We start from the raw sequence: 25,915 nt of genomic DNA, 5'->3' as shown, positions 1-25,915 counted from the left end.
ACTAAACCAATTCACCTCTAATACCTAAATCTAGATTCTTGAAAATAAATATTCACTTTGTAGATTTTCTCCAGCCTTAGTTTCTATTTCAATATCTTAAGTCCATTTCCTGGATTGTGAAATAGAACATGAAAAGAAAAAGGGAGATTTTTATCAAATAATTATATTCAGAACATAGAGAATCTCTCCAAATCAATAAAACAACCAGAGAGATATACACGCACACATACACAACAAAAGAAAAGTGAGCAAAGAATATAAAAAGCATATTATAGAGGGAAATGCCAATGGCCAACCAGCATAAGGAAAGATGTTTAAAAGGAGGGAGGCAAAAGGAAGGGAAATTGTCATTCTTTCAGTGTTTTAAAAACTCAGCTGATATTTTTAAGGAAGATATACTTTTGAGTGAAATTTAAACAAGTATCTATTTGGCATACTAAATTTAATGAGAGTAATATATTTGCCTACTAAATCTATTCCTCCTTTCTCATAAGTATTTGAAGATAAACTATTTTAAAATTTCAAATTTCTAACCACTAAAGAAAAATGGCCTACAATCATTTGCCATGTAAGTAACAGACACAGAGCCAGAGGGAGATACTGAAACAGACACACCAGAATCAGTCTAGAATATTAACACAAGAATCTCCAACTACAGTAGTGTTAAAACTCAGTAACCCTGGGACTGGCCGATTGGCTCAGTGGGTAGAATATCCACTGGGCATGCAGATGTCCCAGTTTAACTCTCAATCAGGGCACGCGAGAGAAGTGACCATCTGTTTCTCTCCCCTCTCCCCCTTCTGTCCTTCTTCCCCTTCCACAGCCAGTGGCTTGATTGGGTCCAGCATTGGCCCCAGACACTAAAGATAGCTTGGTTGGTCTAAATATCAGCCACAGGTGATAAAAATAGCTTGATTGAGTTCAGCATCAGCTGCAGATGGGATTGCCGTGTGGATCCTGGTCATGGCAAATGTGGGAGTCTGTCTCTCTATATCCCCTTTTCTCACTTAAAAAATAAAATAAAATAAATGAATGAATTACTCAGTAACCCAAGTGGCTTACCTTTTGCTTTCTAGTTTTTCAAGTTCTTCACGCTGTTGCCGTTCAAATTCAAGTCTAATAAAATAATAAAAGGAAAATGAGTCACTTTTCTAAAAGAGCTTTTCTCTTCCTTTTACCCTTTGTATAGTTATATATTATAAAAAGCATAAGTTATATGAGTATGATTTTTCATTACTATGGATTAGCAAGTTTAAAATGTATACATGTATACAGTACTTTGCTCTATAACTATGATTAGAAATTAATCATACTTTTTTTGGGTGCTTGAATTCAGGCAAAAATTATATTTTACTTAAAGGAAAACAAATGAAACACCACGGTACTGATAAAGCAGAGTTAAAGGAGACTTATAAATAATAAGCAATTCTACTCCATGCAGCTTAGTCACCTATGAGTACAGAAAAATGGAGAATCTCTACCTTAGACAGATGGGTCCTTTTACAGGAAAAAGACTGCCGGGGAGGTAGAGAGAGAGCACAGACATCAATTAAGAAAAGAATTAGCTGAGGAAAGCATCAGGACAAAGCAGTAAAGCACAAAAGCCAAAGGCCATGCACAAATTGAAACATCTTTTTATAAATGTCACATTTCCCAACAATTTCCTGAAGCAAACCCCCCAAAATTCCAAAGAGTTAGCTCTGTTATGTTTTTACACACTTCCCATGATAATTATGCCACGAATAACAACTGAGTATCAATAATAATTGAAAACAGTAGTCAAATTCACATTTTCTACTTTGCAGATAATTATACTGTAGGAAGTTTGTCAAGATGCTCCTTAACTAGCAGTGACATGAGGCTAGATAGGTCATGAACAGATTTTCCACAGTCGTAGCAAAAGAAAGGGGGCTAAGCCATTGAAAAATTTGAAAACAATTCACTAAAACGTTGATAACGAAAGTTGCTTTTTCCCCACAAATACTAGATTTAATTACTGCAAGACATCACATTCCATTGGATTTCGAGTCCAACGCCTTAACCACTCGGCCACCATGACTTCCCGACATCACATTCCATTAAACAGCATAAACTGTAATGCATACATTTTCTTGTGGTAAATGACAGATACATCTAAAAAGTTAAATTATGAATTATTTTCCTTGGATAATGAGATAATGTGCAAGTCCAAATTGACCACAGTTACCTCTACAGTGAGTTACCAAATATTTCAAATAGATGTTACTAATTTAATTTGGTCTAATGTTGAGAGTAAGATGGCTGACAGACTTTGTAAGCAGTGTGCCAAGTGAGCTGAGCTGTGTGATTCACATACTATTAGCTTAAGATGTCTTCTTTGCAAATTCTTAAGATAGCAAATAGTATCTCCAGTTCACAGATTAGGAATCAAAGCTTGGATATGTGAATGAACTTGTCCAAGATCAAAGATAAGAAGTGGCAGAATCAGGATTTGAAACCAAGACAGCCTGCTTCCAAAATATCCTCCATTAATTCATTTTATAAGCAATGCTCAAATTTATGATATACAACAGACGTATTAAATCCTCCACTGAAACTTTTCATTTAGGGTTATATTTATTCTCCAATCAAATGGACATAATCTATAGATTACAGGCATTGCTGTCTGTGAGAAATCACATATTTATATATATGTGTTATAGCCAGTTCTTGACCCCAGCATATAAATCATTATACTGAGTTGGTACAGGGATTCATTAAAGGTAATATATGATCATGCTCTCTTAGGTAACAATAAACAAACCTTAGGAATATTTCCTAGTAGATATTTTTAGATTTTGGTACAATTTATTATTTCTAGAGATATTATACAGTCAAAAAGAACCACTGGATAAAAACACCTTCAAAATCAGAGAAATTCCCTAATGGAATTTCTTTATTCTCTATTTTTATTTTCTGTGAACAATAGCTGAATGTGACTATAAGAAGATAATGTCACAAGTGCATGGTCATAAACCAAATGCTACTTTGGAAAATACTATATATTTATGAATTGTACTTTAAAATGCCCCTTTCCGTAATCAATAATAATTATTTCAAATAGCAAATCTCAAAAGATTGTAAAATATTAATGTGAATGTGTTAATATCAAGGAAAAAATATCAACTCAAATTGTATCTTAATGTGGCTTCATTTTCAATAAGTGTCATTCACTATTTTATATTTAGGAACTTAACTTGGTTCCAAATGCTAATTTCCTAAATGTCACAATTAAAAGGAAAACCACAAAAGGATATAATTTTTGCAGCTGTTCTTAGCATTTTAAAGTGACATTTCGAAACACATATACTGTGGGTATAACAAAAAAAATAGCATACAATCAATTTTTATAAGAAATAGCTTTTTTGTATTAAAAGATATCTAGCACTTTGAAGTATAAATGCGCATCTTGTGATTTATATTCCTGGTATCATTGGAAATGAAAAAGCAAAGGGGTGCGAATTTCTCAGTTTGCACCATTGCACTGAAAGTAATAACAAATATAAAAGAAAGAAAAATTTAAATGAACTAAAAGCATAAATATGTGAGTCCTTGAGTGGTCCCAACGGTGATTAGTTTTATACCTCTGATTTCACTTCACTTTCTAAGAAGAGGAAAACAGCTCCTCATCCAGCCAACACCTGAGCTGGCAGCTTCAGGGGGTGGGCAGGGAGGGTAATGGAAGCATAGCTCTGGCCCACAGTATGACTGCCACGGAGCTCCCACTCAGCAATGGAGGTGAGCTGAAGGTCAGTCCCTCGCATGGATGTGTTCAGCAAGTATGTGAACAGGTAAGGACAAAATTCTGGTTAGTGGGCAGGACTGGACTTTTCCTATGTGACTCAGTTATAATCAAAAATAGAAATGACTTGGTGTGTGTGCAATCCATGAAGCTGCCCAGGGCCTTGCGTCCATTTGATACTCTACTGTTGTCTTCTTGAAATTCTTAATAATACAAATAAGAGGCCCACATCTCAGTATGTACTGAGCCCTGCAAATTCTGTGGCTGGTCTAATCAAGTATATGTCATTGTTTGAAGAACTCCAGCCCTCTTTCCTGGAATGTTGTGTGACCTTCCAGTCCAGATTGTGGTGGGGGATAGACGGAAAGGAGCTAGAAAAGACTAGAACTCAGTGTAAGGTGGTTCACCTCTCCCTCATCCTTCATAGGGGACCAGGTTTTGACCACAGTTCATTCTGTCACAGTTTAGACCAGAGTGACTGGCCTTCTCACCATCCTCAGAAATTTCCAGTCAGTTTCAAGTCACCATATGAATGAGCAAATTCCAGGGGGGTTGGTCTTAAAGACTACAGAGAAAGTGTGAATTTGAATGTTCATGTTAGTTCTGGTCGTACCTGACCTTGAGAACCTTAACATTTCAGACGTTCTTTAAAAGCTGGCAGAAGCCAGTTACTACCTGGAGGCATGCATGGAAAACATGAAGAACTGGCCATTCACGCAGAATCCAGCTCTTCATGGAAGGCCTTGCGGTCTTTCCCATGTTCATCAGCTCACATGTAAACTTTCATTAGAAAGCTAAAAACAGCTCACTGTTTTGTAGAGACAGTTGAGAGTGCTACATGACTCATTCTCTGTATCCCCTTACCCAAAATCATTGTGTAACACACCAGGTTATCTACAGTAGAGCAGCTTACATACAACTGTAATTCAAGGTGTGTATATCAAGATGGGGATCTCACAGTGCAATTTAATCTAGGAGGCTGTGAAATTAAACCCCGTTTAGGTAAAAGTCAAAGTTTATAACATAAGTATCCCTGGTACTCTGGGAAAGGCTTTCTCATAAACTTTCAAATCCCTGGTCTAGAAAGTACTCACTAAAGATTTTCCAGGGGCCAGTTGTAAGCCTTTTGTATTACAAATGAAAGTGCTCAAAAAAAACAAAGATCATTTTTTAAAAATAGTAAAATTTGATACCATAAGCATTTTAAGTGAGTTTCTCTTCAGTCTATTTCTCATAACAGTGGTATAACCTGCTGTAATAAAGACGCCAGGACCCCGTGTTAGGCCCAGGAGACCTACCTGATCAAGGCAGAGAATGACAGGTGGTTAGAACTATGACGAGACTCAACAGCTCCTGCATTCAACTACTCAGCTGTCGGGAGCCGATCAACGACTGCTGGCTGGCAAGGTCACAGCAGGAGAAGATCAAAAACTGCTGATTGACAAAGTCACAGCAGAGAAGACCAATGGCTGCGGGGTGACAAAGTCACAGCAGAGAAGACCAATGGCTGCGGGGTGACAAAGTCACTGCAGTGAAGACCAATGGCTGTGGGGTGACAAAGTCACCACAAAGGAAAGGCACAATGATACTCCCCCCTTTGACTTTTTGAATTAATCTGGCCTTATATCCCCCCTTTTCTGGGTGTGTGCTATTATTTGTAGCACAGGGATAATAGTACCACGCTTTCACTGTAGATTTGTAGTAATTTCTTTAGAAATGAGACAGAAGGTGTAAGTTCCACAGAAAAGCCTGTAAGCCCCTTGAACTGGGCTCATAAACATAAGAGGCTGGCCATGATATCCCTCATAAAGGGTTAAGTTTGTAGGAGAATTTCTTCTTATTAATCATGTTAGAAAGAATAAAGTTAGAACTTAACTAGTGTATGAATATAGTATATGAATAAAGCTTAACTAGACATTAGAATCTTAGGTAAAGTGTAGTGGAGTGGCCTGTTGCGTGGCCTTGGATAGGAGTGCAGCTGGCTAGTAAAGAATGTTTTGTTAAAAGACTTGTTTTGTCACTGAAGGCAGTTGCTGGGCTTTTCTCAGTGGAACGTTCTCATGAGATTTTTGTATTTGCCAAGAATAAGGAGAGGAATGTGGTGGGATTCATAGCAGCAGTAGCAACTAATGCCTTCTGATATTGTGTTGCTGCTAGCTATCTTGCAGATGCGCTCTATGTATCTTTGGGTGAAAGTTACTCTTGATACTATGTCAATTTCTTAAATAGCAAGCCTTTTGTAGTCTCGTGGGAAAAGAATTAGGATACTGCATGAACTCAAGGCTATTTGCCTGAGCAAGCGGTGGTCCTTTTGCTAGCCCTTGATGATTTCATCTGCTATCTCTTTCTGCGCCCTCGACTCACAACAACAGTAATATAGAGTTATTAATTAGTACTAATCTTTTAGAATTTTGTACCAATATTGTTATTACTATTCAAGTTATTGTATAACTGAACTTTGAATAACTTACCACCTGATTTGTAGTTTATAGATATGAATTAACTGTTATCTGGAAATATGTAACCACAGTGAAATTAGAACAATGATGTATTCAAAATACCATGTGATTGTAACTTAGTGTGTGTGTATAAAAAAGGAGCTGTACTAGCATTTAGGGGAGATGCCTGGCAGTAAATGCTAACCAGAGAATAAAGAATTCGGCTCTCTCACTCGATTTTCACCGACGCCGTCTCTTCCTGTGGGACCCCTGGATCCCCCCCGGGGCTGGACCCCCGGCACTCAGCACACCCCCACACACACTCTGCTCCTCCCTCCCTAACCTTATGGGACAGGAGAGGGAGGCCCAAAGAGTATTAAGTAGGGGGAGGTCCAAGGTGACCTTCTCTTTAAAGTAAAGGCCACTTCCTCCTCCTCCATTCTTCCTTCAACTCTGAATTGCATCTTACCTTCTCAACCAAACCATGGCAACTCTTACCCTGGCACAGCTTCCCAAAAGTTACAGACAAGTCATCATTCCAAACTGTGTCTCACCCTGCTGGACAAGCCAGCACCATGAGGCACAGGCAATCTCACTGCCACCAATTCTGCCATGCAGGCCACACACCCAACCACCCTTTACCACGCACCTACTACGTACCGGGCAGTGAGTTAGACACCCAGGAGAATACAGACAGATCAAGTGCCTATCAGTCTTAAGACTGAAGTGTACATGAAATAAAATACGCATGTATATCAATCAGACAGAATGTGATGAGCCCGCCAAGAAAGTTCTATTTTCAACAGATGGGGAGAAAGAAAGCACTCCTGGCTTCAGGGAGGAGGGGAGGCTCCCAGAGACGCCACTGTCTGAGCTGGCTTAATCCATGTACAGAATAACTATGGGCCCAGTGTGGTAAGTGTGTGGGGGGCATCTAGTGGAAAAAATAGGAGAAGGAAGACAAAATATACAAGCAAAGGAAACAGTAGAGAGCCTTGTTTGGTTATTGCTTCTAATAAATAAAGGGAGGTGGTAAGAAATAGAACCCAGAAGTTAGACTAGGCAGAATGTCAGCAGGGTCACCTTCCTGGGTAACCCTTCCTTCCACTGCCCTGTGGAGTCCCCTACACAAGGCACTGAGCTCAAGGCACAGGAACCAGTGATGGTTCATGCATCCATTAATTCAGTGGTTCTCAACCTTTCTAATGCCGTGACCCCGCAATACAGTTCCTTATGTTGCGGTGACCCCAAACCAAAAAATAATTTTGGTGGCTACTTCATAACTGTAATTTTGCTACAGTTATGATTTGGAATGTAAATACCTGATATGCATTATGTATTTTCAGATGGGTTTAGGCGACCCTGCCAGGGTCGCGACCCACAGGTTGAGAACTGCTGCATTAATTCTTTTGTTCAACAGACCACCAACATGCCAGGTGCTATCCTGGCATTGCAGGTACGGAAAAAGAAATCCCTTGCAGTCATGAGCCTCCCATTCTAGTGAGGGGAATGGCTAACTAACAGTGTGTTTTGTGATAAGTGCTATGAAAAAGAATGAACCCACAAGAGAGAGTCGAGAGAGAAAGGGACATCCAGGAAAAGATTTAAGTGAAAGAAGAGGGAGACCATAAGGATATACGTATTTGGTGCCAATGTGAGGGAGAAGCCAGGCCAGTGACCATGTGACAATGAGTATGCAATGCTGGGAACACAGCAAGACCCAGAGCAGACAGAACCATGGACAATGATGGAATGAGATCAATTCTGACCCAAGAGGGAGCCAGGGCCAGGGCCAAAACCACCCGGGACACTACAGGCTGCAGGATGCACATGGAACCCTGCCCACTAGGGCTCCTAAAGAACAGAGACCTGCTTTACTTGACTGTATATCCTGAGGGCCTTCTGCAAGGCACACAGTAGGTATTCAACCAATGACTGCCACAGATAGTACTCTGGAGTCAGGGACACGAGGCTCAGTGCCAGAGAAGCTCCAATTACACAGTCACAGAATACCTGGATGAGGAGATGGTGTCAAACAATGGAATACTCTCTTTGCCTTAAAAAATAACTCTTGATGCTTCCACCCTTTCAAGATGAATGGAATTAACCACAGCAAATGTAGGAGAAAGATGTAAGCCCCCACCATGTATGCCCCATGGAATATAGCCTTTAGCCTTCACAGCTATAACATACACACACAGATGAGAGTTTCCAACTGTCTATTTTGTAACCTTTTTTCTCTTAAGAGATAGATACCTTGGGAAAATCTGGATTCATTAACTGTTATTGTACAACATAGTGTAATATCATGCAGTTCTATAATATAGATGCAGCATGATTTGCAGAAGCAATTTCACACTGTTGGAAATGAACATGGTAGATGATTCTGACAAAACAGTTTGCTGAAAGCTACACTGGATGAGGTTAGTTTAAAAACAGCAAAGCTGTGCGTATCTGGGGCAGAGAGAACACAGAGCCAGAGAAGGGAAGTTTGAAGATGTTAAAAAGACTTAAAAAGAACCGCAGTTCCTCTGCCTTGACAATAAGTCGTTAAAGTGAAGAACTTTACAAGTCTGCTTCACACACTTGTGCTCCTTTGATACTGCGTGCTGAAAGACAAAATGCTAACACTCCCAACAAGCAACGCTTGAAATGTGCTGCGTATGGGGCTACGGCTGAGCAGAGGACTGGGGGCACCTTGGTACTTCCACAGGCCTGGCCACCCCTCCCAACCATCCTCTTCTGTGCCTGTTCTTTCCCAGGTCTTCCAATCTTCCTTTCTCTGTGGAATCTCTCCTTCGTTCCTCCCCTTGCTGCTTGAATGTAAACAGCAACTCCCGTCAAATAAAGATTTCAGGGGAGGTGTAGATTTCTGTGAGAAAGTAACCAAGTAGTAAAGATTTATATAAGTGGATTAATTGCAATGTAATCAATAATTTATGTGTGTGAGGGGGAGGGAAATACTCTCAGAAGTATTTCATGATTAAGCAAGAGTGACATCATGACGCAAGCACAGAAAGAAGCCATGTTCGATAGCATGGGGAAAGTGCCCAATAAAAGGTACAAGAAAAAGCAGAACCCAGAACTGTATGCAGTGCAATCTCAACTGTATTTTTTAAATATTCTATACAATGCATAATTACAATATCCGATGTACAACTAAATATAAATACTGTAAAATATAAGCAAGTACATATTATAAATGTAAACTAATCATTATGTCTCTGTAGAAGGACTATGAATGCTTGTGATTATTCATTCTTGAGTGTTATACTTTTTTTGTCACAATCATTTAAATTTATAATGAGTCAAACTACCTGTTTCAAAATTTTTTCTTAATCGACGGTGATCATAGCAACCAATTCACTTCCTTTTTGCTTCTACATATCTCTGGTTCATTTCCATTTGTTTCCAACAATGATGATAATTAACCTTTAGAAGATGTAAGATATGCGGGTTGTTGACAATGGCAAAACATCTGATGTCACTGACATGGGACATTGCTATTTCAAGTTAGAAGAATAATTTGTGATAAAAGGAGAGGATAGAAGTAACTCGTCAGGGCACAACAATTCACACACATACACATTCAATCAACAATTATTTTTCAAAGCACCTACCTAGAAGTGGGTACATGGGATTAAGTAAATCAGAGCCTTTCTGTTTACCATGAAATATACAGTCTAAGAGTTGGCACACAGCTGCACCAGTAGACACAATTATCAACTATTTAAATGCTACCAAGGGAAAATAGAGGATGTTGTGAATGGACAGCCAAGGAGATGAAGTTGGGATTTGGGTGGTAAGACCTCCATGAGGAAGTGAGACTTAAACTGAGATTTTAGAGACTGTGGAGAATTCAGCCATGTGAAGTGCTGGTGGACACAGGGATGTGTATCCCAAGGGCAGGAAACAGCATGTACAAAGGCCTGGAACCAAGAATGGGCAGGTACACTGGACCCTGGACTGAATCAGCAACAAGCTCTCATCCAATGAGCTAAAGTACAGAGAGCTTGTGGCACGTAATCAAGTTAATACACCATGTTACTTGAAAAGAAAATTGTGCTGCCTACAGGAATAAAAGGAAAGCTACTGACTACAACTACTTCGTCCATAACTGCTTTTCACCAGGAAAAGTCTCAATCCTCAGTTGACCTTTACAATTCAGCTTGAGACGTCGCCAGTATAAAATGAGCAAAACACAATGTGCATCTAAAGTGACTGAATAAAGATGAATTATTCTTTGAATTCTGCAGCTCATCTTTCTGTCTACTTTGAAAACAGAAGACACAGGGAGCTCATCATTTAAAGTGACTTACAATGAAGTGATATTCAAGGACAAAGAAGAAAAAAGCAAAGTTAGTAATTAACACTAATCTCTGTTAATGGAAGGAAGAAACCCACTCCTTTCAGTTGCTCTCATCACAAGTTCCCCATGACTCTGTATCCTCACAAGCTCTATAGCAACTGTAAAGTTAAGCAAATGGTCCATTAAAATGCTAGTTGACTGAGAAAAAAAGCTGGAGGAGAAATCAGCCTTGCAGCAAAGCAAACTTTTGAAAGATGGTAAGGCCCAATAAAATAAACCATGGAGATAAAAACAGTCAATGAGCATCAACTAAACACAGGCTAACTACCAAATCACCAGCAACATAAATATTGCTAATTACATATATAAAACTTTTGTGTTCAAGGTCAGTAGGAAAAAAAAAAGGGCAAAACAATTTCTAAAGTAGCAAAAGTGAAAGCCTGACCAGGCAGTGGTGCAGTGGATAGAGCATCAGAGTGGGATGCAGAGGACCCAGGTTTGAAACCCCAAGGTCGCCGGCATGAGTGTGGGGTCGCTGGCTTGCACATGGAATCATAGACATGACCCCATAGTTACTGGCTTAAGCCCAAAGGTTGCTGGCTTGAAGCCCAAAGGTCGTTGGCTTGAGCCCAAGGTCACTGGCTTGAGCAAGGGGTCACTGGCTCTGCTGGAGCCCCCAGTCAAGGCACGTATGAGAAAGCAATCAATGAACAATGAAGGACCTGCAATGAAGAATTGATGCTTCTCATCTCTCTCTTCCTGTCTGTCTGTCTTAATCTGTCCCTCTCTCTGACTCTCTGTCTTTGTCAAAAAATAATAAAATAATATTAAAGTAGCATAAGTGAGAGAGGGACAGAGAAAGTGGACTGAGTACGGCACTGCATTTACAGGCAATGTGACCGTTCCTCCCAGGGTACGCCGTCGAGACCATAACCACACTCAATGCAGAATCTGATCACAAGCCTCTCCAGCTATGAGCAGATTCTGTGTCTGAAACTTCTCTAGGTTGATGTAAATGAAGAGGGAATCTGAATTCACTTAGTTCACATTTATTAGATGTCTATGAATTTCCAGGTATGAAGCTGGGCACTGAGTGAACAATAAATTAGATTCTAATCTAATTTATTTCTATTAATAAATTAATAGAAATAATTTATTTCTATTAATAAATTATTGCCTATTTTCTGAAAGCTTTTAGTCATCTATAGTGAAGTGAAGACTCAACACAACAAAGAATGTAACCCTGTTGCTGATTTCCTTACTTTCTCCTGAACATAATGTATTTATTTTTTCATTTGAAGGGAAAGAGGGAGAGAGGAAATGAGGAGGGAGAGCATAAGAAAAGGGAAGAGGTGAGAGGAAGAAAAGTAATTATTTTTTTCATGTAACTTGGAGACAGTGATTCAGAATTTAGTTCCTTCTGGCTTTACACTCTGAAATTCCAACCCTATTCTTTTTTTTTTTTTTTTTTTTTTTTTTTGTATTTTTCTGAAGTTGGAAACGGGGAGGCAGTCAGACAGACTCCCGCATGCACCCGACCGGGATCCACCCGGCATGCCCACCAGGGGGCGATGCTCTGCCCATCTGGGGCATTGCTCTGTTGCAACCAGAGCCATTCTAGCGCCTGAGGCAGAGGCCATAGAGCCATCCTCAGCAACCGGGCCAACTTTGCTCCAATGGAGCCTTGGCTGCGGGAGGGGAAGAGAGAGGCAGAGAGGAAGGAGAGGGGAAGGGGTGGAGAAGCAGATGGGTGCTTCTCCTGTGTGCCCTGGCCAGGAATCAAACCCAGGACTCCTGCACACCAAGCCGACGCTCTACCACTGAGCCAACCAGTCAGTGCCCAACTGTATTCTTAATCTGAAAGTAAGACCAAGAAGACTAGAGCTAATCACCTGCAGTATCTTAGTACAGCATGCAGCTCAGCACAGGATGAATGGGGTGCTTTCATGACTCCTTGGTGATGATCAAGATGCCTAGGACACACTTCTAAAGAACATCACTGTCAGAAGGATCCCTAGTCCTCAGTTCCTCTGAATATAACTCAGAGCTGCATCCAGGAGCATGTACTTCTACTGACAGAGGCTATACTTTAAGAGGATTCCTTTCCAGTTTGTAAGTAGAGGAAAGTCTCATACAGTACCTGTGGGAAATGGCAGTGATAGTATAACCATTCTACAGAACAATTTGTAAAAATGTATCAAGGTAGCCATAAAATCATATACACCCTCTGGCCCAGTAATTCCATTTCTACTGAAATAATCATAGATAAACATAAAGATATCTACAAATATGTTCACCCCAATGGCTTGTGATAGCTCAAAAGTAGACAACATATGCCTAACAATAGAAGAGAAGTTAAATAAGGAATGGATATCCATACAAAATATCACATGGATATTAAAATGACATAGGAAAATATATGACAGAAAAGGATTTTTTAAGTGTGGAAAACTCTTACCAGTCCAGTTTGAACCCATCGTCATTAAAGAATACATATAAATATATCTGTATCTACATGACAATTGTGTATATAGGCCCTGGCCGGTTGGCCTGGCATGCAGGAGTCCTGGGTTCGATTCCCGGCCAGGGCACACAGGAGAGGCACCCATCTGCTTCTCTACCCCTCCCCCTCTCCTTCCTCTCTGTCTCTCTCTTCCCCTCCTGCAGCAGAGGCTCCATTGGAGCAATGTTGGTCCGGGCGCTGAGGATGGCTCCATGGCCTCTACCCCAGGCGCTAGAGTGGCTCTGGTCGCAACAGGGCAATGCCCCGGATGGGCACAGCATCGCCCCCTGGTGGATGTGCCGGGTGGATCCCGGTCGGGCGCATGCGGGAGTCTGTCTGACTGCCTCCCGGTTTCCAGCTTCAGAAAAATACAAAAACAAAAACAAAAACAGAAAAACAACAACAATTGTGTGTATATATATAAATGTGTGTACATGCATACAGACACTGACTGAGAGAGATGACTAGATTGTGGGACAGACAGAGGTATGGACTAGAGTATACAACATGTTCAACTTTGCAGTAATTTCTTCTTGTTTGTGATCTCTAAATTTTCTACAATGAACACATTAAAATGAAAAGTTAGGTTAAAAATAATTATCATCTGTCTTCATCCCCTGACTACTGCTGACTTCAGACCACCTTCAGAGTGCGAGGCGTTGCGTACCTCCTGCGGTCTGTGCCGGCCAACCCAACCCCATCTCAGGCTGTCCCATTCCGAGAAGCTGCTTGATGGTTTATCAGATTACTTTTGATATTTTTTTGGTCCAATTGGATTTAATTATTCAAATATATCCATTTATATGAGCTCATCACTGGTTAGTGTTTAAAGGAAAAGAGTGCACCAGTAAAAATTCCTTCCTTTATTTTCAAGCCTGAAATGAACCTGAATTGTAAGTAATTTTGCTTAGAGCACTTTCAAGAAGCTGTGAAAGCTGACAAATTAGCTGTCTGTTTGCAGTCTCAGAGCAAGGCAGAGGGGACCCCGGCTGTGGGCCGGGTTTTCTTCCAGATACTGGGCTGGCTGGGGGGGAATGCTGCCCCTTAGAAAATTATTTCCTGGCGAAGACCCTGGCTGGGCGCTTCTCCAAAGCAAAGCTTACTCTCAAAAAAAAGTCACCAGGCTTCTTGGCCTCATCCAAATGTTCTGGTACCAATACCACACACGTGTATACGAATCCCAGTTTGCAGGAAGTGTGAGCTGTGGGCCATCAGTAGGTTCTGAAACTACATTAGAATGATGTACCCAAGTTTATGTGCCCACTTGGGCTGATAAAATGTTCTTGGGTAGCAAAAACTTCACTTTTAAAAAGTCCAACTCTTACTATAATTCAGAGTATGGGTTGTTGTTTTTTTTGTTTTTTGGGTTTTTTTAGTTATTTTGTTTGTTTAGCTATTGCTTTTCTTTGGAGATTTAGTAGGTTACCTGCTAAACAAACACTAACGACTGGTTGCTTTGAAGACGAGCTGTGTCTTATTGGACACAGTACTTTGTAAAGCAGATATCATTTCTAAAGAGAGCTCTGCTCTAAGAGGAACTAAGTATTAAATAGTAAATTTTTAGTCTATTGCACAAACATGTATGGGTATAAATGATACCTAAGAAACAAAACGATAAACTTCGATTCCTAATATTTAAGAAAGCAACAAAGCATGTATCAAGTACATCTGTGTGAGGGAGAAACTCAAAAAGACAGGGGCCAGCCAACCTGGAGATATTAAAGAGTGCACAGGACCATCTGAAGCACAAGGCACCTGGAGATCTGTGAGCCAACACATCCTGCGTCCGAGAGAACAGCTGCTGGCCACCCCACCACGCAGTGCACCGCTGTGTGCAAGATTCTGGAGGCTCAACAATAAGGAAGGAATGGTTTCTGCCCCAAGAAAAGCCTATTGGGAAAGCAGGCACGAGCATGAGTTACAGGAATATGAAAAAGGCGATATAGGAAAGGTATACACCAAATGCCTTCCAGAGAAGAAAGAGAAAGAATTTAGCTCAAACTGATGATGTGCAGAACACGTCCTGAGGAGACAATTCCTCTACTCAATTTCACAGATGAAGAGGCTTGACCCAGGGAAGATGAGTGGGTTCTATAGACAGTTTTATAAGACTGGTTTTATACATAGGTTGACCTGAAGAGAGGTGTGAAAGAGCTCTTTTATCCACTTAAACCAAAGTATAAAGTTCAAGGTGAAGTGACAGAAGACAGGGTAGGAGTTTGCAATTCATCTCATAGGGACCGAAGAGCCATGCCAGATGCTGGGAAGAGAGGGCCACCACGAAGGGCTGAGGAAGAGCGGTGAGCCCCACTCTCCGCTCAAAGGTGGGGCAGGGTTCCAGGGACAGGCCCCTCAGTCTGCCCTTCGTCATCTCCTAGAGGACGTCAGAAATCACTGTCAGACCCTGACGGTCACCCTGGTGACTCGGACATTTGTTACTCTTTAGGTCATGTAGGTTTAAAGACCACATTGGCCATTTATAGCTGATTAATATTCCATCTCTCTCTCTCTCTCTCTCTCTCTCTCACACACACACACACACACACACACACACGTCAAGATATAGAAACAACGTAATATATCACATCTTCCCTTCATCCACTGAAGGACAGTGAGGTTGTTTCCATATCTTGGCTACTGTGAGTAATACTGCATTGAACATGGCAGTGCATATTATCATTCCAAATTAGTGGTTTTGTTTTCTTCAGATAAACACCCACAAGTGGAATTACTAGATATGATAATCCTGGTCTCACATTCTGAGGAACCTCCACTCTGCTTTACATAGATAGCAACTATACCCATTTGCATTCCCAGCAGCACAGGAGGGCTCCCTGTTCTCCATGTCCTGGCCACAACTTGGTATTTCTTGTCCTTTGGATGATCACCATTCTGATAGGTGTGAGGTGACATCTCAGCAAGGATTTAATTTGTAATTCCCTGCAAATTAGTAATACTGAGAACTTCTGCATGTGTTTATTGGCCATCTTATGTCTTCTTTAGGAAAACATCTATTCAGATCCTCTAACCCATTTTTAAATCTCATTGTTTGTTTTTGTTATTAAGTTTGAGATGTTTGCATATTGTGACTATTAACCCCTTATCCCATAAATGATTTACAAATATGTTCTGCCAATTCAATAGGCTGCCTGCTCCTTTTGTTGATGATGTCCGCTGCTGCGCAACACTCGGGCCATTTACAGACTAAAGAAATCTCTTGTATGTCCTTCCACAATAACAGACAGCAGTTCTCAGGTGAAAGGGCCCTAAGTTTGCTTTAGGTGGGGATGGAGATGACGGGAGGGAGAGAGTGGGGAAGAGAGGGCCCCCTGGAGAGCCAGTGAGGAGAAGCAATTCCCAAGGGATAGAGTGGGCACTGATTTTTCTATCCAAGGAGAGGAAGGCAGGCTGGTGATCAGGACCCTGGGGCAAGAAAGAAGGGGAGGTGTTGGAATTCAAGAAGAGTCCCAGTATCTTCAGAGAGAAATATTCATAAGGGTTTAGGGGAAAAAAAAAAAAGGATGGAGCTGCTAAAATGTTTTAAGCAAACTCTTTGAATTATGCAAAAACTAGGAAGGCTGAAAGCTAGTTTGAGGGAGCTGCGGGGAAAAGCCCAGAGACAAGCTTGAGCAGCAGGTGCTCCAGCAGCTCTTAGCTCCTGTTTGTTAAAGCTGGTCCCAGAGAGGCCACAAGGCAAATAGGGGGTCAGGGACACCAAGCTCCGCACTTTCACCAGGGCCCGGCCACCTGCTGACCACAGGACCTAGGACTCACGGGGCGGGAGGGTTCTGTCAGGAAACTCACTACTATGAGATGCAGAGTCCTGGGGACATGGGGTCTGAACTAAACTAAACAGCTTTCCCTACTTCAAAGATACCCAGGGTCACCCAAGAGTGGCACATGCTGAGACAGTGCTGCTGGTGCCAGGTAACTGACCGGCCTGACAACTGTCCTCCCTGGGAGCTAACTCCTGCTCGGAGGTGACTCGGCCCCTGCCTGTCTCCCTTACTGGAGCCCCGGCACAGAGCTGGACACATGACGGCCCTCATACAACAGTGAATGGATGAGGAAGACGTGGAGAAACCCGTGAGCATCTATATATTTTATCCTACGCTTTGACAGGCCACACAGATGCCAGCTTTTCCCATGGATGTGTGGTGGCCGACAGATGACTTAGACACATCAACTTACAGGAGCAAGTTCGCCTGCAGCCCAATTTCCCAAGGCTGTGCTCATCTCATCATCCTCTCTTCCTGTTGTCAACCTGCTCTTCCTCCCCCTGTATTCATATTTCAGCTGGGTAGCCTACAACCAACCAATCAGGTAAGCCAGAACATGGAAGTCAGCAGCTCTGCTTCCACTTCCAATTAACCCTCTAGGCCCCATGACTGCCTGCCCTGACCCTGTATAGCCCAGCCATCGTCCAGGTGCCTTCGACTGCTGCAGTTCAAGGCCTGGCCTCCAGTGTCCTTCTTGTTGCTTCTTCAGTGTTCTTGTACAAAGATGACCACATCCCTCCTTGGCTAGAGACAGTTCTTGGATTGCCATCATCAATGGATTCTGCGATGCATGTAAATGAGCTGGTTGAAGTGAACTTGGCAGGGCCTGAGGGAGGTCATTAGGAAATTGGTCCCTGTTGGATTGAGGCTCATCACTTGTTTACTATAAGTACTGAGGGAACTAAATTTTGAGATTTTTCTTTTTTTCTTTCTATATTTCCAAACACTATTTTCTAGATTGGACATTCTTGAGCAAATGGAAGAAAAAAGAAAGAGGAAAAACCACAAGGAGATATTACTTCACACTCATTAGGATGGCTACTATCATTAAAAAAATAGCATAAGAGTGTTGACTAGGATGTGGAAAATTGGAACCTATGTTCACTGTTGGTAGGAATGTCAAATGGTACAACTACTAGGGAAAACCGTAAGGTAGCTTCTCAACAAATTAAAAATAGAATTACCAAGTGACCCAACAATTATACTTCTGAGTCCATACCCCAAAACTTGAAACCAGGACTGAGACCATATTTGCACACCCATGTTCAAAACAGCATTATTCACAAAAGCCAAATGGTGGAAGCAACCCATGTGCCATTGGCAGATGAACAGATAAACAAGGTGTGCTATATGTGCCTTCTACATACAATTGAATATTACTCAAACTTAGAAGAAGAAAGAAGAAGTTTTGATACAAGCTACAATACGGATGAACTTTGAAGACATTATGCTAAGTGAAACAAGCCAGTCACAAAAAGACAAATACTGTATGATTACAACCAATAGAGAGCAGAGATGGTGATGGCCAGGGCTCCGGGGAAGGAAGGAGTGGGAGCTACTGTGCGATGGGTACAGAGTTTCAGTTTTCTAAGGTGGAAAGACCTCTGGAAATTAGTTGTAGAACAATGTGAAGGCATTTCACACTAGTAAACTATCTACTAAAAATAGTTAAGGTATTACATTTTTAGTCCACAGTTTTTCAAAAAAAAGTAAAGAAGTTAGTAATCAAATGCTTATGAGTACATATAAAAAATTCTCTTTTGTGTTTAGGGACATATATTTAAATCATAATCATAAATTCTGAACATGCTAAGCAAAATTTATAAAAACGTGACACATTTTATGTACTATCAAGGTGCCTCCAGAAGCTGACCTGAAATCTCTCTCTCTCTTACTTCTAATCCAGTGTTCCCAAACCCCAAAGCGTCTCTCTCCAAAGAACAGCTGTGTCGGTTTATCAAAAGCAAACTGTAAGTACCACGCTTAGCTTTCAGGGTGCTCAGAGCCAGGCCTCCTCCTGCAGCTTCCTGATTTCTTCCCAGGCCTCAGCATGGCCCTCCTTCCGGCACGCATCTAGTTTGTCATAAAGGATGTCTCTCACACGCTACCTTCTCTCCAGTCTGCCTCTACCCCTTGCAAAGACCTCAGGGCCCAGGATCCAGTGCATCTGGGAATCGCAAAGAGAATCTGCAAGCAGAGCTGAGGAAAGTAACTTGGGGTTACTCAGGGCTGGGTATCCAGGACCTAATCTTGGTTAATATCCTCTGTGCTTTGTCTTCCCAGCTAAGGCATTGTTACAGACATCTAATATCTTCATGCTCTCAACTGCAGAGAAGGAAGCACCATACCAGAAGCCTCCAAGAGGAAGGCTCCTTAAAACCCTTGCACCCCGCTCTGGACGCTGCCTCCACACCCATCTGGCTGTCACCACTGGCTGGGTGTGGCTGCAGCACAGAGAACGAGTGGAACAGGGTAAAAATGGGAGGACGTTAAGGTAGGAAAAAATGCCTGGTTCCCGTAAGGTTGGAGGACAGTGGTTTCTGTGAATCAGGCTTATGACAGATGCCATGATGATCGCTGGAGGTGATCTCCATATCAAGAGAGATTCCTTCTGGAAGACTCTGGTTTGCTGTTACTCAGCACATTGAAAGGCACAGCTACAGGAAGAGAATCCTTTCCTCAGCATTCCAAATGCCACCTTTCTTCCCACTGTACCTCCCGGGGAACGGAGGTAGTGCCCTTTGTCCTGAATCACAGGTGGCCTTGCTGTCACTCTAAATAGGTTCAGAGCCACACGTCAGTTTTCCTAGACACAGACAACACTGCACTTGACACTTGCAGATTAGTCCACAAAGCAGACTCTAAATATGTGCTGAACTGATAAAGCAGCTCAGTCTGAGTTCCCTAGCTTGTGACACTAACATGCTCTTATGCCTAAGCAGCTTATTATCCAGATTTAAATAACAAGTATTTAGCCAGGGCCAATATTTCTCTCAATGTTCTTCCAATTTGTTGCATGGTGCTTACTTTAGGCTGAGGCCCTTTACATCTGTGACATCAAAAACAGTACAAAGAGCATGGCTATGGCTTTAATTCTGCTCCGCTTGGCCAGGTTGCTGGAGCGGTCCACTTCACATGGTGCCTGCTTCTTATACATCAGAGGAGAAGTTTTTCTCCAGTTATGTTCTAATTCCTGGGCAATCATTCTCTGCAGCAGGTGGCAAGCCGGGGGGATCATGAAGCCAGGGACATGAAGTATTATGTCATTTTAACCTGAATTTTTACAAATTAGTATTGCAGGGATGGCAGAGACAAATGTGTCTGCTAACTGAAGCCAGGTGACCAGGAGGCATAATGGTATTAGCAAATGGCTCTGAAACCACCTCCTCAGTCCACTGTACTGCAGTCTAAGACAGGCTGCTTCTTGCTCGAGTTCTCTCACTGCCTCAACCTAACTCCTCAGCCCCCTGAGGCCATTTATCTGGCCCCTGCCGCACTTCCAGAAGGGGCACCTCTTTCATTGGTGGTCAGTGAGAGGAGCATAGTTCCCATTGAAATACTGGTCAGTTTGGTGATTTAAATTTACTTGTTCTTTATTTTAAATATTGTATTTGTTCCCGTTTTGTTTTTTTACTTTAAAATAAGATATATGCAGTGTGTGCAGGGATTTGTTCATAGTTTTTTTTATAGTCCGGTCCTCCAACGGTCTGAGGGACAGTGACCTGGCCCCCTGTGTAAAAAGTTTGGGGACCCCTGCTTTACACAATATGCCATTTTCCATTTGGAACATCAAGCCTCAAAGAAATTAGTAAAAACCCTTTTCAATAAAGACCCATGTATCCCATTAAAATTTCATCTTAATCAGCCTGCTAAACATATATGAAGCATGTCTTATAACTGATACTTTAAAATACAGAAATTAGTAAGACAAACCTTTCATCTTGAAAATTTTTCAGTTGAATAGGAAAAACACTCACATAGGCCAAACTCTTACCCCAATGCCAGGCCAAGCTGGTCCTCCTTGTCTCCCACGTCACAGAAATGGACACACTGTCTTTTCAGGTGTTTCAACCCCAAACCTGGGAATCACCCGACTCCATGGTACATGGACTTAGTGTCTACAGCTACCACCCAGATCCATGCCACTGTTGTCTTTATCTTGGACTAAGGAAATCGCTTTGTAAATGGTCTTGCTTCTAAGCTACTTTCCCCAAATGACACACATCCCATTAGCCGTGTGCACATCTTCAAGTTACTCTCCTTTTTGGGCCCTCTAATGATTCCCAGCACTCTCGGAAAAGAGGCCACTCCTTCCAGTGGCCACAGGCCCCACGTGTGCTGAACAAACTCACCCACCCACTCTTCCTGGTGCTTACTATACTCCCACACTTGGGCCTCTTCTGCTTCTCATTCTGAAGCCATTGTGCTTGCTTTGTCCTCTGCCTGAAATACTCTCCTCTCTCCCCCTTTCTGCTGCACAAGTGTCACCTTCTCTCCACTCTAGTCTTAGATTAAATATCCAGCCCTCAGAGGCCTCTTGGATCACTGCTCAAATACTGCCCCAAGACATTTTACGCTAATTTCATTCTATTTTCACTTTCTGCACTTACTTGTAAATTCTCTTGGATGGCTTCTCTCCTCCTTCCCAGCTGTAAACTGACCTTGCTGGTGGTGTTCCCAAGTCTGCCTGAACCCACCCGCCTCACAGAGGCACTCAGAAAGGACTTGCTGATAGATGAGTGTCCATCACACAGAAGAATAAAGGTGACAGGGATGGCGCAGTGCGCTGCAAGGACGGGACACGTTTTTCATTGTGGGAGAAAAGCCGGGATAGCTTTCAGAGCAGAGACCGTCTGGACTAAGCCTTATAGAACAAGTGGGTGCATCTTAAAGTGTGTTGTAGGCTCTGGAACTAGCACAGGAGAGCCCCAAAGGCACGGAAGTCGGGTAAGCCTGAGCAACGGCACAGGGCAGGTGTGGAGGGACGTGCTGCGGACAGCCCGGCGGGGGAGAGTCTGAGGGGCCTGGTGCAGGCTGCAGTTTTAGTTTTTAGACCATGGAAACATTGAAAAGTTTTGAGGGTGAAAACTACTACACTCTGCCCTACGTGTTTTGTTTTTTTTTTTCTTTTTCTTTATTCTAAGTAAGAGGAGGGGCGCTAGAGAGAGACAGACTCCCACATATACCCCAACCAAGATCCATCCGGCAACCCCTGTCTAGGTGGACGCTCGAATCAACCGAGCTATCCTCAACCGAGCTTGCTCTGACTAGTCAAGCCACTGGCTGTGAGAGAAGAGAGAGAGAGAGAAGGGGGAGGAGGAGGGAGAGAGAAACAGGTGGTCACTTCTCATGTGTGCCCTGACCGGGGACTGAACCTGAGACCTCTGCATCCAGGCCGATGCTCTATCCACTGAGCCCACCTGACCTACATTTAATCAACACTGAGAAAAACTACTTTAAATTAAAAACAAGCAAACAACAAAAAAACGACATCGCTTTTCAGGGGACTATATATTCTCCTATGTTTGGAACAAAAAAGGAGGATGAGTTCCTATCTTTAAACGCGAGAGAAAGGAGAACTCACAGATGGTGACCCTGTGTCTTGGAGGATAAGCTGCCTGCAGATAATTTTTTTTGGTTTTCAAAGGCACCAAGCAGTCACATAACATTACAAACTGTTTTAAAGTAAAAGTACCATCTTCAAAGACAATGAAGCGGACACCTGGATTCCAGGGTTGGGACAGGGTCCTGGACTGGGAGCGGACTCCGATAAGAACTCTTCATATCCCAAAACAACTGAATTGGCTCAAAAATATTGAAGAGATGGATCATACTCCATGAACTGAAATTAACCCAGAAGACCTATATATTTTGTTAAAGTTAAACAAATTGAGCTTATAAAGGAATCAACTCAGTCACAATAAAAGGCACTCGCTATACTGTGAGGCAGCAATGTTCAACCCTTTTCACCCCATGGCACACATAAACTAATTTCTAAAATTTTCAGCAGACCAAAAATATAATTTTTGCTGATCTGACAAAAAAATTAGGTATAATTTTGATTTATCCACACTGGACAACTATTGTTGCGTTTGGCTGTTGTCATTTTTTATTTGAATCTCAGAGAAAAGAGGTCAGTGCCCCTGCCTAAATAAGTCAGGTACTGCATGGTTTAAAATTCTCACAGCATACCAGCTGGAAATCGCTGCTGTAAAAATTAAAGACCTACAACAATACACACCTTCTGAGGTAATGGTAAGCTATTGCTCTGAGGGTTTATCACATGGCTCATTGCACCATAGATTTATCTGATAAGCACAGCTCTTCTCAACTGACACAAGGGAGTCACCTGCTTGCTTTTACCTTCAAAAGTTCTGGAAGAAGGGAAGCCCAGGTGTTGCACTAACTGGCTTTTTCTTTTTTCTTTTTTTTTTCTTTTTTTTTTTTTTTTTTTAAGCAAGGTGTCAGGTCTGGGCTTCAGCTCGCTTCTAAAATAAGAAATCCAGGAAGGTGATCCCAGGGCCTTCCCAGGTGTCAACTATGACAATAAAGAGATTCCTTTTGTTGTTCCACTTAATTATGGATTCATTGGTTGATTCTTGTATGTGTCCTGACTAGGGATGGAACCTGCAACCTTGATGTATCAGGATGACACTCTAACCAACTGAGCTACCTGGCCAGAGCTAATAAAGAGTCCCTTTAGGCACATCTGCTTTCCATGAGCCGGAGCACTGAGGAGCTGAAGAAGGGGATGCCACTGGGCCCAGTGTCTGGGAGAAGTGCTGAGCTACGGGTCCTGGCAACGGAGGAGGCCCAGGTATGAATCAGCACCATGGCCAGATATAGCACCATGGCCAGAGCAGGCTCAGGATCAGAGAGACAGGACTCAGACCAGAGCGCCCCCTACAGAGCTGCAGGCGAGCGAGCAAACCTACATAAATTCTGTGAAACAGCGACAGAGTCATGGGGAACGAGGGATGGAAGTGAGGTGCCTGGCATACAGTAACCACTAAATGACAGTTCTAGAAGATGTCAGTTGTAGCTCACTTGTTTAGCTTTTATGTTTACCTTGTTTTATATTCTATTTCCCTCACAGGAAGATAGAATTCTGGAACCTCACCAACCTGGGAAGGACCTGAGAGTCCTTTCTTTCAGTTCCCTGTTCTAAGACATTTTCACCATCACCACCATCTCACGGATAAAACCATGAAGCCCTGAGTAAGTGGCTCAACCATGGACACCCAGCCATGAAGTTCATTTAAAACACTATGGTTGTGTCCTCAGAGGCCCCTCAGCGCTTCGAAGTTATGGACACAATTTCCTGGGCTACGCTGTAACCTAAGAATCAAAGCCATCTCCGTTATAACTATAAATTTATAAAATGGGAGGAAGGTGCCTCCACCACAGAGTGCGTGTGTGCTGACTACTCAACGTGCCAGCTCTAAAGTATCAGACAGTTAAGAAAACAACAATGCACTTGTAACAGCCCTTAGTAACACTTATTACTCTCCTTAGCAGAAAAGAAAAATCAGCTTATGTAATCTCATCTATTTTGTGATTATGTACAAAATTATGTACATACATAGCAGGGGCTGGAAAATGACTGCAGCTGATTTGATAAGGAGGCGCGACTGTTATTTTTATCTAGTGACTTTTATGGTGTTGACACAACAGACACACAACAGTGATGACACAGGGAAGAGAAGCTGCTCACTCACCCCGGGTTGTACAGCATGACTGCGGACAGGTTTTCACAGGACTTCGAGAGGTCGGTCATGGACAAGCTGAAGGAGGACAGAAGGCCACTCTAAGAGCAGACACAGGGCAGAGCGGTTACCTTGGCAGACAGAGGCCAGTGTTCTGGACTCAACGTTTCAACTTTGAGAGCAATGAGGTGCACACACTCCTCACTAGCATGCATACCCGCTCATCTTTCTGAAGCCGGTGCATCAGGGGTGGCCTCAATCCTAAGCCCTTGGCTAAAGATGGCAGGGCCCCAGCATACTCAAACTGGTGAAACTGCCCAGGAACTGCACACCCTGACAGCCACCCCGACTCTGCTGCATGACAGCGAGGGAAAGAGTGGGGACACCTTGGCTGGCCCCACCCCAGCAGGAGCACTGGCCGTTATTGGCAGCAACATGTACACCTACTGAGTGACACAGATGGACGAGGGCAAGGGAAGGGAGACAAAACATAAGAGCCTGATCTGTTTTGCTTCCACGGAGAGCTACCGGCAAGCACATTTTCTGCAACCATGTATCAAAAGGACTCTCCAGGGAGACCCTGGGCTGGAACAGATAAGAGGTTGCATGGCCGGGACCAGCCACCGGGGGAAGGCTGGGGTTTGCAGCTTCCTGACTTCCCATCTGCAGGCCTTGCAAAAGCAAGCCGAGATGTGGGGTACGCAACCCAGGGGAGGGGCACACACTGGAGGCCGGCAGGTCAGGGTGACGCCCCACTCGCTGGTTCAGGAACGAGTCTATCTTGGTGTCCCCTCTCGATCAGCTGTGACATGGGGTGGGAACACCTTCTATACAGATGAAGCAGTAGAATACACAGGGAGGTGTGCACAGAGCCTCGCCCGCAGAACGTCAGCTGCGGTCTCCATCACCTTCCTCAGCCAAGGACAGCATGGTCTCCCTAAACAGATGTCTCCCTCTCGTTTCTTTCTGCGTCTCTCTGGTCCTCCGCCCACCTCCCCCATCCAGCACTTACAGTGCCCTCCGGGTACACCTATCCAACCCAGATGAAGTCTCTCTCAAGTGCCCTCAACTCACTCTCTGCTTCACACCCCAAGGAAAAAAAAAAAAAACCCAAATAAAAAATAAGCAAACTTTTGGATGAAAGTGATTCTGATACTGGGTTAGCTCCTAACGCAGGTGCACATCAGTGGAAGTCACTCTGCACCTCATGCACAAGGATATCCAACTCCTCGGTGGGGGTGGAGGGGGGAGTGACTCTCCTGCTATGAACCTGACTTGCTTCCCCTCCTGCTTCATCGGCCAGTAATCTGCTGGGGAACCAACTCCCTGGACTCAATCCAGGGAGCTACCGAATGTCTGTGGTTCTGTACTCCAGGAAATCCAACTTCCGGAGCCAGCGTGGAGATCCACCCACCACCCG

The 25,915-nt window shown here is 42.9% G+C and overlaps 1 protein-coding gene across 4 annotated transcripts in view; it reads right to left on the bottom strand.

Annotated features, from left to right (window-relative positions):
• Positions 1-25,915, bottom strand: part of KIF16B (kinesin family member 16B) — a 366,353-nt gene that overhangs the window by 127,139 nt on the left and 213,299 nt on the right. For 2 of the 4 annotated variants that reach the window (XM_066234513.1, XM_066234515.1), the window contains exons 18-20: positions 24,508-24,596; positions 1,482-1,514; positions 1,063-1,116 (exon numbers count right to left, since the gene is read on the bottom strand). In XM_066234513.1, the coding sequence (XP_066090610.1) occupies positions 1,063-1,116; positions 1,482-1,514; positions 24,508-24,596 (176 nt within the window). The remainder of the gene's footprint in view (positions 1-1,062; positions 1,117-1,481; positions 1,515-24,507; positions 24,597-25,915) is intronic. The other 2 variants (XM_066234514.1, XM_066234517.1) reach the window with 1 other exon arrangement.

The sequence above is a fragment of the Saccopteryx bilineata genome, chromosome 6 (genome assembly GCF_036850765.1).
Source record: "Saccopteryx bilineata isolate mSacBil1 chromosome 6, mSacBil1_pri_phased_curated, whole genome shotgun sequence".
NCBI lineage: Eukaryota > Metazoa > Chordata > Mammalia > Chiroptera > Emballonuridae > Saccopteryx > Saccopteryx bilineata.
This window is presented reverse-complemented; position numbering and strand designations above follow the sequence as displayed.